The sequence below is a fragment of the Phyllobates terribilis genome, unplaced genomic scaffold, assembly GCF_046119375.1.
Source record: "Phyllobates terribilis strain yellow unplaced genomic scaffold, ASM4611937v1 Scaffold_9__5_contigs__length_417890890, whole genome shotgun sequence".
NCBI lineage: Eukaryota > Metazoa > Chordata > Amphibia > Anura > Dendrobatidae > Phyllobates > Phyllobates terribilis.
In genome coordinates this window covers 110,078,793-110,092,383 of record NW_027362769.1, presented here as the reverse complement: position 1 = coordinate 110,092,383, position 13,591 = coordinate 110,078,793, and the positions used below count along the sequence as shown (strand labels likewise).

Here is a 13,591-nt window from a genome sequence, read left to right as displayed (position 1 = left end):
AGAGTGAGTGATGGCACCATGATGGCACTGTGACATCATCCACCACAAGGAAGGGTCCTATTTTCCTCTTCCTCTGAAGCCAACACACCCTCTCTATATTGAGAGAGCTTTTGCAATCTACGGACTTGCATGGTTGCTTTAAATCCAAGGGCATATCTAGATTGGTGTGTTGAACAACTATATTCTACACGGCACAGAAAAATGGTGTCAAGTAGGAAATGAAACCCGTGAACCCAACCATGTCGAAGTCCTAGAACTTTAGGGGTTAATATGCCATAAACATTCCTCCCAGACTATTCAATAGAGCTGAGAAGACCACAAATTGTAGTTCAAATGTGTCTTCACTTTAAGTGCGCTGGATCATTTACTTTAACAATGTGAACATGTTCTCATTATCACATTCAACTTGATTACGACAGAGCCTAATACCTAAAAGCACTCTTGAAATGGAAGAAGGCATGAACGCATGATCAATTCCTAATAAACTGAGCAACGGGCTAATATGTGTTGAGTGTTTTAGACAAGGAATATCAGATAAAAGATGTTCAATAGATAGACACAATGTATTCGATAGGAAGAGTAAAGGACAGAAGGGCGTGCTCAGTCAAACACTTAATTGCACGTGCCACAAGAATGAGTTCATGAATTCGGCACTTTTGTAGACGAGAGGACGATAAATTGTAAAACAATGGAAATAAAAGAGACACAAAGTTATATATCTTCTCTTTTCTATTGGATCTATTGCCAGTTAAGGCAAAAAAAAGTGGTAAGTCATAGTCTTGTTGTAGGACAGACATGTTGATTTTATTACTAAATTTCCAAGTATTTGTATCGAATATGGTGATATTTTGATTAATAATATACTATCCGAAATTCTATACTAAAAAATAAATAAAATAAAAAACATCACAACTAAACAAAATCAATGCATAAAACTAATAAAAAATCTAGAGTTAAATACAGCCATGGCCAAAAGTGTTGGCACCCTTGAAATTCTTCCAGAAAATGAAGTATTTCTCCTTGAAAATTACAATTACACATGTTTTGCTATACACATGTTTTTTGTATTGTTCCAATACACACAAAGGAAATAGAGAAAAAAAGGCAAATTGGACATAATTTCACACAAAACCTCAAAAATTGGACGGACAAAATTGTTGGCATCCTCAATTTAATATTTGGTTGTACACTCTTTGGAATAAATAATTGCAATCAATCGCTTCCTATAATCATCAACAAGCTTCTTGCACCTCTCAACTGGAATTTTGGAGCATTCTTCTTTTGCAAACTGTATTAAAGGGAGTTTGTCAGCCCAAAATTACTATTCAAACCCAGCACAGGCGCTCCATGCGCCTACTTATTTTCTAGCTATTTCCATCCTTGTCTCGCTTCTGTAGAGCTCGAGCTGTTGTAAGAAGGTGTGACATAAAAAATGAGAATCCCCAGCGTTGTGCAGCATTTGTGCAAGAAGACTGGCACCTACTGTCCAAGCGGGACCCTGCGGAACCGACCGGAAGGGGGAGAGTTTCAGGAAGGAAGAGTTTGGATATAGCACTGGGTCAGGTGACCTTGATGACGCAGTTCCCCAAAACGGGAACAAAATGGGAGCAGATTTGGCATCAAGTGAAGGAACAGACTGGACGTGTGTCAAGGGAGATGCTGAGGCCCAGGTGACAAGCCGTATCAGAAAGCCCGAGGCAGCGGAAGTAGAACCCAGGCGGCGAGAAACGAGTCACAGAATCCAGACCTGATTATACCAGGCAAGTTCCGGAGCCCAGACTACGCCTGTCAAGGCAAGAAAACCAGACCTGCACAGGTCAAGACCTGAAGTCCAGACTACGCCAGTCAAGAGCCAAGGCCCAGCCATCATCCGCCATTCAGTCAGGCACCAGAGATCCATGAGGAGACTCTGCTCAGGGGTGGACACCTGCGGTGGTCAAGGGGAGGTGTGAGTGAGCCGGGCCGTTGTTTCCAGCACTGACGTATGGTACAGAGGTTGGTCTGGGCTAGTACAACAGACAGGGTGGGGGCAGGTTTAAGCAAAGGAGGCCCAGTGAGCCTTGTTAGGCTTTGTGAGGAGGACTTCCAGACTAGCAGGAAGAACCGGAGACCCCCACTAGAGCCTGTGTTAGAAGAAGAGATAGTGCAGTGACTTTTATGGTACCGGGATTATCACCCCTGTCAGAAGTTATAAGAACATATAACAAGAGACTGTTATAATAGAGTGAACCTGAGGATTCATTGTATGTCTGATATTGTATATTTCATGCTGTAATTACCCTGTTTTACATTAATTACCGTTGCTTGAGTTACCGCAATTTCACCCCACATTAGGGAAATAAATAGTTTCCTTGGTTACTTCTGCTTTGTGTTTGTCTGTGCGTTGGTTGGAGATAGAAGGAAAACAAGTTGGTGTGAAAGTGCACTGCTTTGCCATGTCAAGGTTGCTCATAATGCTTGTGCTTGGTTTGAACAGTCATTTTGTGTTGCTATAAGCAGTTTTATGAGATCAGAAAAACATGGTTACTTTCTTACAGAAATAGATAATTGTTGTGCATAGTCAGAGTCTGGTATTGTAGCTCATCACCACTGACTTGACATACAAGTGAATTGAGTGAGGATGGAAACGTCTAGTTGGAATGTGGCCGGGAGTATGCATATTGCATACTTCTGGTCACATGAATGCCAGCTCCCAGCACCGGAGCTTTGGAAATTAGTATTTTTACATAGCTGACATCAATCAGCCAATAATTTTGTTTTTTAAGGTAAAAGTTTTACTGGACATGATAGTAATAGTCTATCTGCCAATCAATAGTCTTAGGCCGGATTCATACATCTATGCTTATGAGGCTGTTAAATTTGGGTTAGGAGACCCGTAGCAACTACAGAAATCTCGGTCCGCACACTGACCATGAAACTCGGATGTATGGAGACAGCCAAAGGCTACATTCACATATCTGTTTCTACTTTTACAACCAACAAAAACTGATCATTTTTCTGTCATGTGTCATTCGTTTTGCATCTGTTTTGCCTCCTCATTGCTTGCGTTTTTTTCTCATCCTTTTTTAAAAATTGAACAAGGTATATTGAACTTTTTTCATCCATTCAATCTTAGCAGTGGATCAGTTAGAAGTGAAAAGAATGTCTTCAGTGTTTCACCTGTTTTTACTAGATTCACATAGATTTTAATGGCCAAATTTGACCAGTAAAATCTGATGAGAATAAGACATGCTCTTAGTCTCATGGACCAGACACATGGATCCATTTTTAAATTAGATGTGTGTATGGATCAATGAACTCTATGGGTTAAAAAACAGACACCACATGGACATATACAATGGATGTGTGAATGTAGTTTAAAAGTTTCACTACTCTCATGCCATTAAAAAGATACCCAAGACATATTAAGGGTATTGTTATAAACATGTACACACTCACACACAGGTACCTGACAAAGGGAAGTTCAACCACCGGGAATCCCTGCACTCACATTCTCTACAGAATAGAGAGGCCTAGCCGCAGAAGTAAAAACACCACCTCAGACCTAACACGCTAAAAGGCCATCGAGGGATTTCTCGTACTTCCTGAGGAACGAGAGGGTAGGCCTCAACACACTGCCAACAAGGGGAGAGTTAAGTGTGAAGAAAGACACAAAAACTGAGGGTGAAAAACTAAAACACGATCATACAGGGTAGAGAGGGAAAACTAAGGCGAGCCAAAAATAAGCAGAACAAGTATAACCTCCCAGAAATCTAACAGTGGTAAAATGAAGAGGTGCTGGGAAGGTAAGCAAACAGACTAACTGCATGAATACAACTGGAGTTTACCAAACAAGGTAAACCATTAGCTGAAGGGCTGGAACTCCTAAACATACATCCACCAAGAACTATAGCCAGCAAGGAAGTGCAGTGAATGGTGAACATATAAAACCCCACCTGAAAAGTGATGGGACAAACCAAAAATGGGAAAATGAGAAACACCTGGAGAGGAGCAAACCAGGAAGGGAAAATTAAGATAATTGAAACCATCAGCATTTGGACAGAGAAGAAAGGTCAATAGCTCAGCATACAGGGAAACCGACCACGAAACAACTGGTCACCGGATCGAATGCCCAAACCGAGGCATGACAGGTGGATTCCAAGTACTGTGTACCTGTCTCAAAAAATGAAGAAATATCAAAATGACATTGCTGTCTTGAAATGTTTCATTTGGAAGCCGCCCACTCTATACACTATACACTAGTATAGAGTAAAGATTCCTTTACTGAAGCTGCTGCAAAAACTGTCGGCAAAGACGTTTTAGCAAAATGGCCTCTTGTGTTTTCCTGAAGTGCTTTCACTTTGAAAAACTCAGTGGTTCCTCAGCCATGTTAAAGATGTTGTATGCACATACCCTAAAGGCTGATATCTACACAATCTCTAAGCAAAACAAGTTTCTGGAATGAACAGGCAGTCATGGAAAAGGCAATTATTCAGGAAAATGCTCCTACTAATTACCAATTTCAATAAATTGTAAGCTCCCACATATTGCTTATCATGAGTTCTCCATGTTAGTTGGCTGGGTCCATCAAAGATACCATACCAGATTACCCAACCCAAACCCAAGCACTGTTAAAGCGGGTCTCAACCTTTTAGGGCCTACTAAAACCTGCTCTAGAAGTTCATGATGATTATTAGGGACCCAGGACCCTCAGAGCACCTGATGGCACTGTACAGAATATTTTAGGGTAGGCTCACATGTTGCATATTTCGTTTAGATTTTCTATATGGATTACAATATTGGAAATCTACAGTATAATACAATTCCAGCTAGTAAATGAGATTTCAGCAAAACTCATCCACATGCTTGTGCCAACTTCTGCATGGAAATTGAACTACAGTGCAGATTTTAAAATGTAAAAGATGAAAATATATATATTTTTTTGCCTAAAATACAATGGAAATGTGTCATCTTTAACTATAGGCCTTTTAGAGATCATTTCATCTTCAACTTGCTTAACTGTTCACAATAACAGTAATTTTGACCAGGGGTGCCCACATTTTTACATGCCACTGTAACTATGAAGCCAATCTAACTATGAAGTTAGTTTTGAACATGACAGTAAGGTCCTACAGGCAACCTTACTGTCATGTTCAAAACTAACTTACTAGACATCATTCATGTGCAATAATAGTTTAATAAAAAGTTTCAAAGAAATTAAAAGTGAACAAGCACATGAAAGATGAACCATAAGAATAATTTCCTCTGGGGGCCACAAGCATCCTGAGTTCCCAGGATCTGGGGGTCACAAGCATCCACACTTCCCAGGATCCGAGCAATCTTTATATTTGAAGCAAAGATAAATACAAACTGAGACAATAAGTAAAGTATAAATATATTGTCTTTTTGGGTTTTTTTTGGCACACAGAAAAATGCTACAAAGCATTTCCTACTATTACAAAACTATATACTACTGGTTAGCCAAAGGGTTAATAAGCTGAAACAATGTCTTCCTGCCATATGTCGCATTAATCTGACTCCCGTCAGCACCCATTTAACTCTATGTATTTCCTCTTCAGTAAGCTTTGCATAAAACTAACCCCAACCCACATGGGTTTCTATAATACCCTTGCAGAATGACAATGAATGATGGCTCGTAGGTGGAAGCTGCCTGAAGGAAGCTAAATTGTAACAAGGAAAAAAATTGACATTTTAGATTTTAAATGTTACACAGTTTTTATAAAGCTTCAGTCAATTTATTTTATTTATTCTAATGAAGAGCATTACAACTGCTTTACTGCACTGAAGCAAGAATCGATCACATCATTAATCACACCTCGTGAATAGTCACAAATCAGGTCCTAACAGCAAGCACTGAATCAGGAGCAACCAAGCATAAACTCCTTCACAATTTATGATCTCTTCAATTGCATCTTTTCAACCATTAAATTGCAAGATACCATAAATTTTTATCTTCTTCCCTTCAGTCACATTATTGATTCTGCCTTGTGAAATATAGAATCGCTGTAAATCTGGGCTATTGAATTAATTTTAAGTCTCGACTTCAGATCGGGAAGCCAACATAGTAGTGAGGTTGTTAATTCACACTGAGGAACAAATGATAGAAACATTAAAATTTAAATGGACAACAGGGACCTAAAATAGCCGGAGCTCTGTCAATTGCCGTTCTCATCAACCTTGAAGGTATTTCTCCCCATTCTCTTTAGGGTATAAAAGAAACAAGACCATAAACACAAATTATGTGTAAACTACCTTAGAACCGCCTCCTACCTACTTAAAAAAGTATATACACGAAAACACAGCAATGTGGCAAGGATTATGGTTACCTTATCAAGAATATACATTTTGGGCCAAATTCATCATATGCAGGTTTTTTAATTCACTTTTTTCTGGTATTTGTTGACTTTTTTTTGTGCCAAATTCTTCTAAATGAATTTTGTGCAAAATAAAAATTGTTCTTTATTTTTGTTTTTAACCGTTTTTTTGCTACTTTTAAGTGCAAAAAGTTTCATGTTTCGCTAAAATGTCGCACACTTTTTTGCAAAAATTTCAAACATACAGTACAGACCAAAAGTGTGGACACACCTCATTTAAAGATTTTTCTGTATTTTCTTGACTATGAAAATTGTACATTCACACTGAAGGCATCAAAACTATGAATTAACACATGTGGAATTATATACTTTAAATGAGAAGGTGTGTCCAAACTTTTGGTCTGTACTGTATATGATTTTGTTATTGCTCAGTGAACAACATTTACTTTTTAAAATTGGAAAATTCCCCTGAAGTCTACATTTTAATGAGAAAAAATTGTGCACTTTTCATTATATTCCATTATTATTACTGCTTTTTCAATCCTATTTCCTTTGGTACCATACTATTGGACAATAGGAGATAAGGAGGATACATTTTTAACAATCTTATGAACCATTGCTCTAGTTTTCTGTTTCTTCCTTACAGTCCATGTGCGATGGTCATTCCAGATTTTGAACTTATATGTGAAATAATGTTGGTGGCAGAAGGATTTGTTGGTCTGTACTGTACATACAGTTGTGATCGAAAGTGTTGGCACACTTAAAATTGTTCCAGAAAATGAAGTATTTCTCTCAGAAAATTATTCAATTACACGTTTTGTTATACACATGTTTATTTCCTTTGTGTGTATTGGCACAAAAAAAAATTGAAAAAAAGGCAAATTGGACATCATATCACGCAAAAGTCCAAAAATGAACAAAACAAAAAAAATTATTGGCATCCTCAATTTAATATTTGGTTGCACACAATTTGGAATAAATAACTGCAATCAATCACTTCCTATAACCATCAACAAGCTTCTTACAACTCTCAACTGGGATTTTTGATCACTCTTCTTTTCCAAACTGCTCCAGGTCTCTCATATTTGAAGGCGTCTTCTCCCAACAGCAATTTTAAGATCTCTTCACAGGTCTTCAATGGGATTTAGACCTGGACTCATGGCTGGCCACTTCAGAACTCTCCAGCGCTTTGTTTCCATCCATTTCTGGGGGCTTCTTGAAGTATTTTTGGGGTCATTGTCCTGCTGGAAGACCCATGACCTAGGACTCAAACACAGCTTTCTGACAATGGGCTCTACATTGCGACCCAAAGTCCTTTGGTAATCTTCAGATTTCATGATGCCGTGCACACAGTTAGGGCCCCCATTGCCAAAGGCAGCAAAATAACCCCAAAACATCTTTGAACCTCCACCATATTTGACTGTAGGTACTGTGTTCTTTTTTTTAGGCCTCATTGCATTTTCGGTAAACAGTACAATGATGTGCTAATTACCAAACAGCTCTATCTTGGTCTCAGGGGGCTTTCCTATAAGGATTTTCGCTTACTCACATACATTTTGGCATAGGACAGCACAATGGCTCAGTGGTGGGGTCCTGGGTTCAAATCCAACCAAGGACAACATCTGCAAGGAGTTTGTATGTTCTCCCCGTGTTTATGTGGGTTTCCTCCAGGTTCTCCGGTTTCCTCTCACACTCCAAAGACATACTGATAGGAAATTTAGATTGTGAGCCCCAATGGGGACAGTGCCGATAATGTCTGTAAAGCGCTGTGAAATTAATGGCGCTATATAAGTGAGTAAAATAAATAAATAAACTGAAGTCTAGTATTTTTATGTCTCTGTGTCAGCAGTCGGGTCCTCCTAGGTCTCCTGCCATAGCATTTCATTTCATTCAAATATCGACAGATAGTTCGCGCTGACACTGATGCACCCTGAGCCTGCAAGACAGCTTGAATTTCTTTGGAACTTGATTGGGCCTGCTTATCCACCATCCGGATTATCCTACATTGCAACCTTTCATCAATTTTTCTGTGATGTCCACCCCCAGAGAGATTAGCTACATTGCCATGGGTTGTAAACTTCTTGATTATGTTGTGCACAGTTGACAAAGGAACATCAAGATTTTTGGAGATGGACTTGTAACCTTGACATTTTTAATATTGTTCAACAATTTTGGATCTCAATTCCTCAGACAGTTCTCTTTTCTTCTTTCAGTCCTCCGTGCTTAGTGCGACACACACAGACAAACAATGCAAAGATTGAGCCAACTTTTCTTTTTATAATTATCTGGGAGAAATGCCATGACAGTAAAAATCACTCCAAGTGAGGGACTGGAGTGCATTTGTGTAAAAATGTTGCAACTTTTTAAAAAAGTCGCAATTGATGAACCAACTAAAATAATTGGAAACCCCAATGGTAAATATATATATATACATACATTATATATATATATATATATATATATATATATATATATATATATATATATATATATATATATATATATATATATATATATATATATATATATATATATATATATATATATATAAACACACATAAGATAGACTTTTAAAAAGGCGCAAGTTCAAAGAAGAATAAGGCACAAATGCAAAACAGGCTAAAATCCACCAAAAAAACTAGACAAAAAAAGAGCAAATGTAATAATGAATTGGGGCTCAAAGTATACAGTTTGTTTTTCGTGTAATTGCAATCAGGTATCATCTCACAGGCTACATCCAGACGTAAACTTGGGCAGAAAAAATCTGCGTCAAATCTGCAGCAAAATTCTTATGAGTTCTACGCAGACTTCTCTTGGATTTTGTTGCCGATTTTCCTTAAGCATTGCAAATGGTGAAATCAGTGATGAAAATCTGCTGGCAGAGGAATATCTCAAGGCTGAACAAAAGGATTGGCTGAAATTCCAACGTGCGGGATCCTTCTCTCCCCTTAAAGAAGCACTCCCATCAAAATTGTTATCCTCTTAATATATTGCAGTCACCATATTATATAGCACTGTGTACTGTGTACTTACAATTGCTCATTTTGCCTTTCTACCTGGATAATTCTTCTGTTTTCCATTAGGTCTATGACATCACGTGATTAAAAACGGACTAGCTGAACCCTTCTAAGCTCTATGTAGAAACAGGAGGTACATTTTCCCTGTATGAGTCATAATTCACTACAAAGTCCCTGGCAGGGAGCAGTTACATATATCAGAGAAAAGAGAAGAATTAGCTGAGTAGAAAGGCAAAATGAGCAATTGTAAGTACACAGTGCTGTTTATTATGATGACTGCAATATATTAAGTGGATAAAACTTTGATGGGAGGAGTGGTTCTTTAATTTAGGAATCGATCTCTCAAGATTAGAATAAAATTGTCTAAGTGTTACACACCTGTCTCTGGTTTGAGCTCTGATTTATCTGCCCCGGTCCACTGAACTTTCTTGTGCTCCACTTAAGGCTTTGCAGGTGGCCTGGCATGCTTCCATGTGATAAACCTGGGCCTTGGTATTGAATCTGAGACTAGACTTGCACTTTGTGTGTGCACAGCAACCTTGCTATGAGCTGTACGACATCTCCTGTAGACCAGCAGCTTTTAGTGCCTCTTCCTACTTGTCTGTTGCTTCTAGTGACTCCAGAGCTCTGTTGACTACCTGTCTCCGGGTCTTCTGGACCTCTTCTCTATATTCTGATGCCCTCCGCCTCCCTGTGGTTTCCTGCACTCCATCTGCTTGCCTACAGTTTACTGGAAGTCTACAGCCTGCTTGTCTGCGGTTTCCTGATCTTCTTCGCCTGCTTACTGTTTTTTGCACTCCACCTGCTTGCCTGCGGCTTCCTGATGTCCTCCATCTGCCTGCAGTTTCCTGCACCCCATGCAATCCGCCAACCTGCAGTTTCCTGACATCCTCTGCCTGCCTGTGTTTCCTGCACTCCTCTTCCCTATCAGCGGATTCCTGACGTCTTCTGCCTGCCTGCAGTTTACTGCACTCCACCTTCCTGCCTGCGGTTTCCTGATATCCTCCACCTGCCTGCAATTTCCTGCACCCTACTTGACTGCCTGCAATTCCCTGACGTCCTCTGCCTGCCTGCGGTTTCCTGACATCTTCCACCTGCCTGCGGTTTCCTGCACTACGTCTACTTCCCTACAGTTTCCAACATTCCACCTTTCTAATTACAGTTTCCAGTCAATCTACTCACCAACCTGTTGCACCAATTACCGTGGCCCATGTGCCCACCTAGACCGGTGGGCTTAGAGGATCCACCTCACCTAGTGACTCCCTTGAACTTCTTGTAACACTGAGGTTCATGTGCATTTCACTTAAATGAGCAACATCTTAGATTTATGTGTAACATACATCCAACGGGAGCAGCAAAGGTTCATATCATCAGGGAAAATATCCTCATGTTTTTTGATTAGGTAAATCTGTTTTGCCAGCGTTGAGTTATGCACTATCTGCACCTTTTAAGCTTATTCACCCTTCACTGGAGCCATTGGTTTAAATCTAACCAAAATTTGGAACCTGAAACATGGATGTTCTTCAAGTTTACATGCATACTTGATAATGATACTCACTTGTAATGGAATATCTGGAGTCATATCAAACTCTGGAATCCTATCAATCCAAGGAGTAAATTTCTTAGTTTCGGGGTCAATTAAATAATCAAACACTGTTCCATTTGAAGGAAACTTGATGGTTCTCATTTCTTTGTTCCACCATCGGCTAAATTCCAAACGGTAATCGATCAACTGAAATAATATATTTACACTAAATAAATACACAAGACATAAAATATATGTTAATTAATATGTCTCCACTGGCAAGATTGCTTTTCTCACCTGATCTTGAAAGAGTGCACCCCCGAAAGACCAGACGCAAGCAAAAACAAAATAGATCTCGTACAGCTCCCGAGGGGAATCCAGTGGGGTATTTTCCTCAGTAAGGAGACAATCTAATAAGGAGCATAATGTCTGCATGTAGACAAACAATATGTACATGTCAATTATACGAATTACGCCTTGTACTATTATAGTTTCCTCCATTGGCCAAAAAGAATTTGCCCTTTGGATAAAAAAAATAAAACACCATACAAACAAATTATTCAAGGGGTTGTCTGGCGTTGACATTTCTTCTTCATTGGCATGATTTGTCACAAAATAATAAATGGAGGCATACCCACATCCTATTGCCCATATGGATTAAGCTCAGGCTGCTTCTGTGGTTAGTCCTGATTCTAGAAGTGATGACTGTGCTGTCCAGGTGTCACAAGCAACTAAAGCCTGTGATTGCTTACAGGGGTCAGTAACAGCGTTCATAGAAATCATAGGGTCCCATGGCATTGGTCCAAACAATCTATCAGGTTCCCACAATTGCATTTTGGGAGTCTAATTGGGGTGATAGATGGGAGCCCCCTCTGACCGCTTAGATGCCATGGTTGCTATTCATCACAGCATCTATCAGGTTAGAAGCCTGCGATCAGAGCTATCTGCAATCGCAGAAGTTCCTAGAGGGTGTCTCCTCCGTAGAATAGATGAAACCTGCTGGGCAGATGTTGAGAGAAGTGTGCAGATAATGGGCAGGAGGCAGGGCTGCTCGGCACTAGGCCCTTCCAACTCACAGGCCCCACAGAAACGGAATTATCAGTTGCCATTTGCAGTCAGGAATCTGGAACAGAATGTAATCTGAGAAACTTCTGATGTCACGCTGTTCCAGCTACTGGACCGCTGCCGCCAACCATAGGGTTCAGCAGTCTTGGAGCACCCATTGCTTTTGGAGCTGTTCCTAACTACTGGAGTAGCCTGTGCTGAATCCATTGGGGCAAAAGGAGTAAAATATGCCTCCGTTCGTTGTTTTATGATGACCCATGCCTAAGAAAAAAATCATCCCCATCCTATTAAGACATGTGGATATTATAGCAGAAACTCTACTACGTGATGCAACCATTTTCTACATGGTCACCAACTCATTTCAATGGGCACCACCGGGGACTGTAAGCATCTACAGCCTGTATACTGTCGTCCAGCTGTCCTAAATTGCAACAGCCAAACCATCTGTGATTGACTCATTTTTGTGCAAAGTTTTTAAAACATAAGGATGTTGTCTTGAATGGACAAGTTCCTTCAGGTTGTCTTCTTTTGTCCATTTGTCAACAGTTTTATTCAGTTATCTTGTACTGTAAATATGTCTGCTATTGGTAAAAGTAGCAACCAATATGTCAACTATTACAAGTGTCACAAGGATTATCACCTTTCTTAGTTTCTTAAGTAGTTAATATTATGGAGTCTAAGAAAGATTGAAGACAACAGCCATTTTGGTTCTTACACAGATTTGCCAGAAATAGATTGAAAAAAAACAACATCTGCCATGCCCCTTTATAGACAAATAGAACAGTCAAAAAAAGCTGAGGTTCCAACATCATATCTCTATAACTTTTTTGGCACTAAAAGTTCCAAAAATTATCCTGAAAAAACAAGGCTGTCATTTTCAAAAACAAAGTCATAGAATTCAGAACCAGATGCAAATACAATAATCCAAATGTGCAGAATTTTTTTCCCTTTCTTTCACCATATTCACTGGAATTACTAAAACATTTCTATTAGGTATTACCTAAACTGAGAGAAGTGAAAATGCCCAACACCAACTAAAATTATCAAAATGCAACTGGTGGAATGAGCTTTTATTGTGTTGAATTTCCAAAATTGCTGTCTAATTAGCAGCAATATTTCTCAACTCTCCTATACTTCTGTTGGTGGTGTGTGCACACTATACACAATCATATTTTTGCAATGGACTGCCACCACAATTGTTAAAATCTAACAAGCCCAACCAACATGTTTCACTGCTAAGCCGACTTCATCAGGAGACAGGGGATTTTAGCATTACATTTTGAGGATTTGGTTGGGGTGTTTATCACATCATTCTTTTTACATAATACCTAATAAAAGTAATGTTTTAATAATGCAAACTTATATGATGTAAGATCGGTAAAATGTTTTTGTCTATTTGGACAATTTTATATGCACCATGTATACCCTACCACCACTACAGGGTCAAAGCTCTGTGGTTATGATACTGCAGATCATCTCAATTCAATTGTGAAGGGGGATGAGCGGCAAAACTAGACACAACCAGTGGACAGGTATAGCCTTTTTTTCCCTAAAGAAGACAGCCATTATTAAACAATGCCAGTACATATGATGGAAGAAAGATACAATTTTTCTCAGAATGTGAACTGTTATATATAATTTGCAATATCACACACAACCTGTGTTAAACT

The 13,591-nt window shown here is 39.2% G+C and overlaps 1 protein-coding gene across 1 annotated transcript in view; it reads right to left on the bottom strand.

The window, feature by feature from the left end:
- The window catches only part of LOC141161707 (dynein axonemal heavy chain 11-like), a 1,128,345-nt gene that overhangs the window by 936,592 nt on the left and 178,162 nt on the right, over positions 1 to 13,591 (bottom strand). The window contains exons 33-34 of the mRNA XM_073646926.1: positions 11,154 to 11,285; positions 10,890 to 11,063 (exon numbers count right to left, since the gene is read on the bottom strand). Of these exons, the coding sequence (XP_073503027.1) occupies positions 10,890 to 11,063; positions 11,154 to 11,285 (306 nt within the window). The remainder of the gene's footprint in view (positions 1 to 10,889; positions 11,064 to 11,153; positions 11,286 to 13,591) is intronic.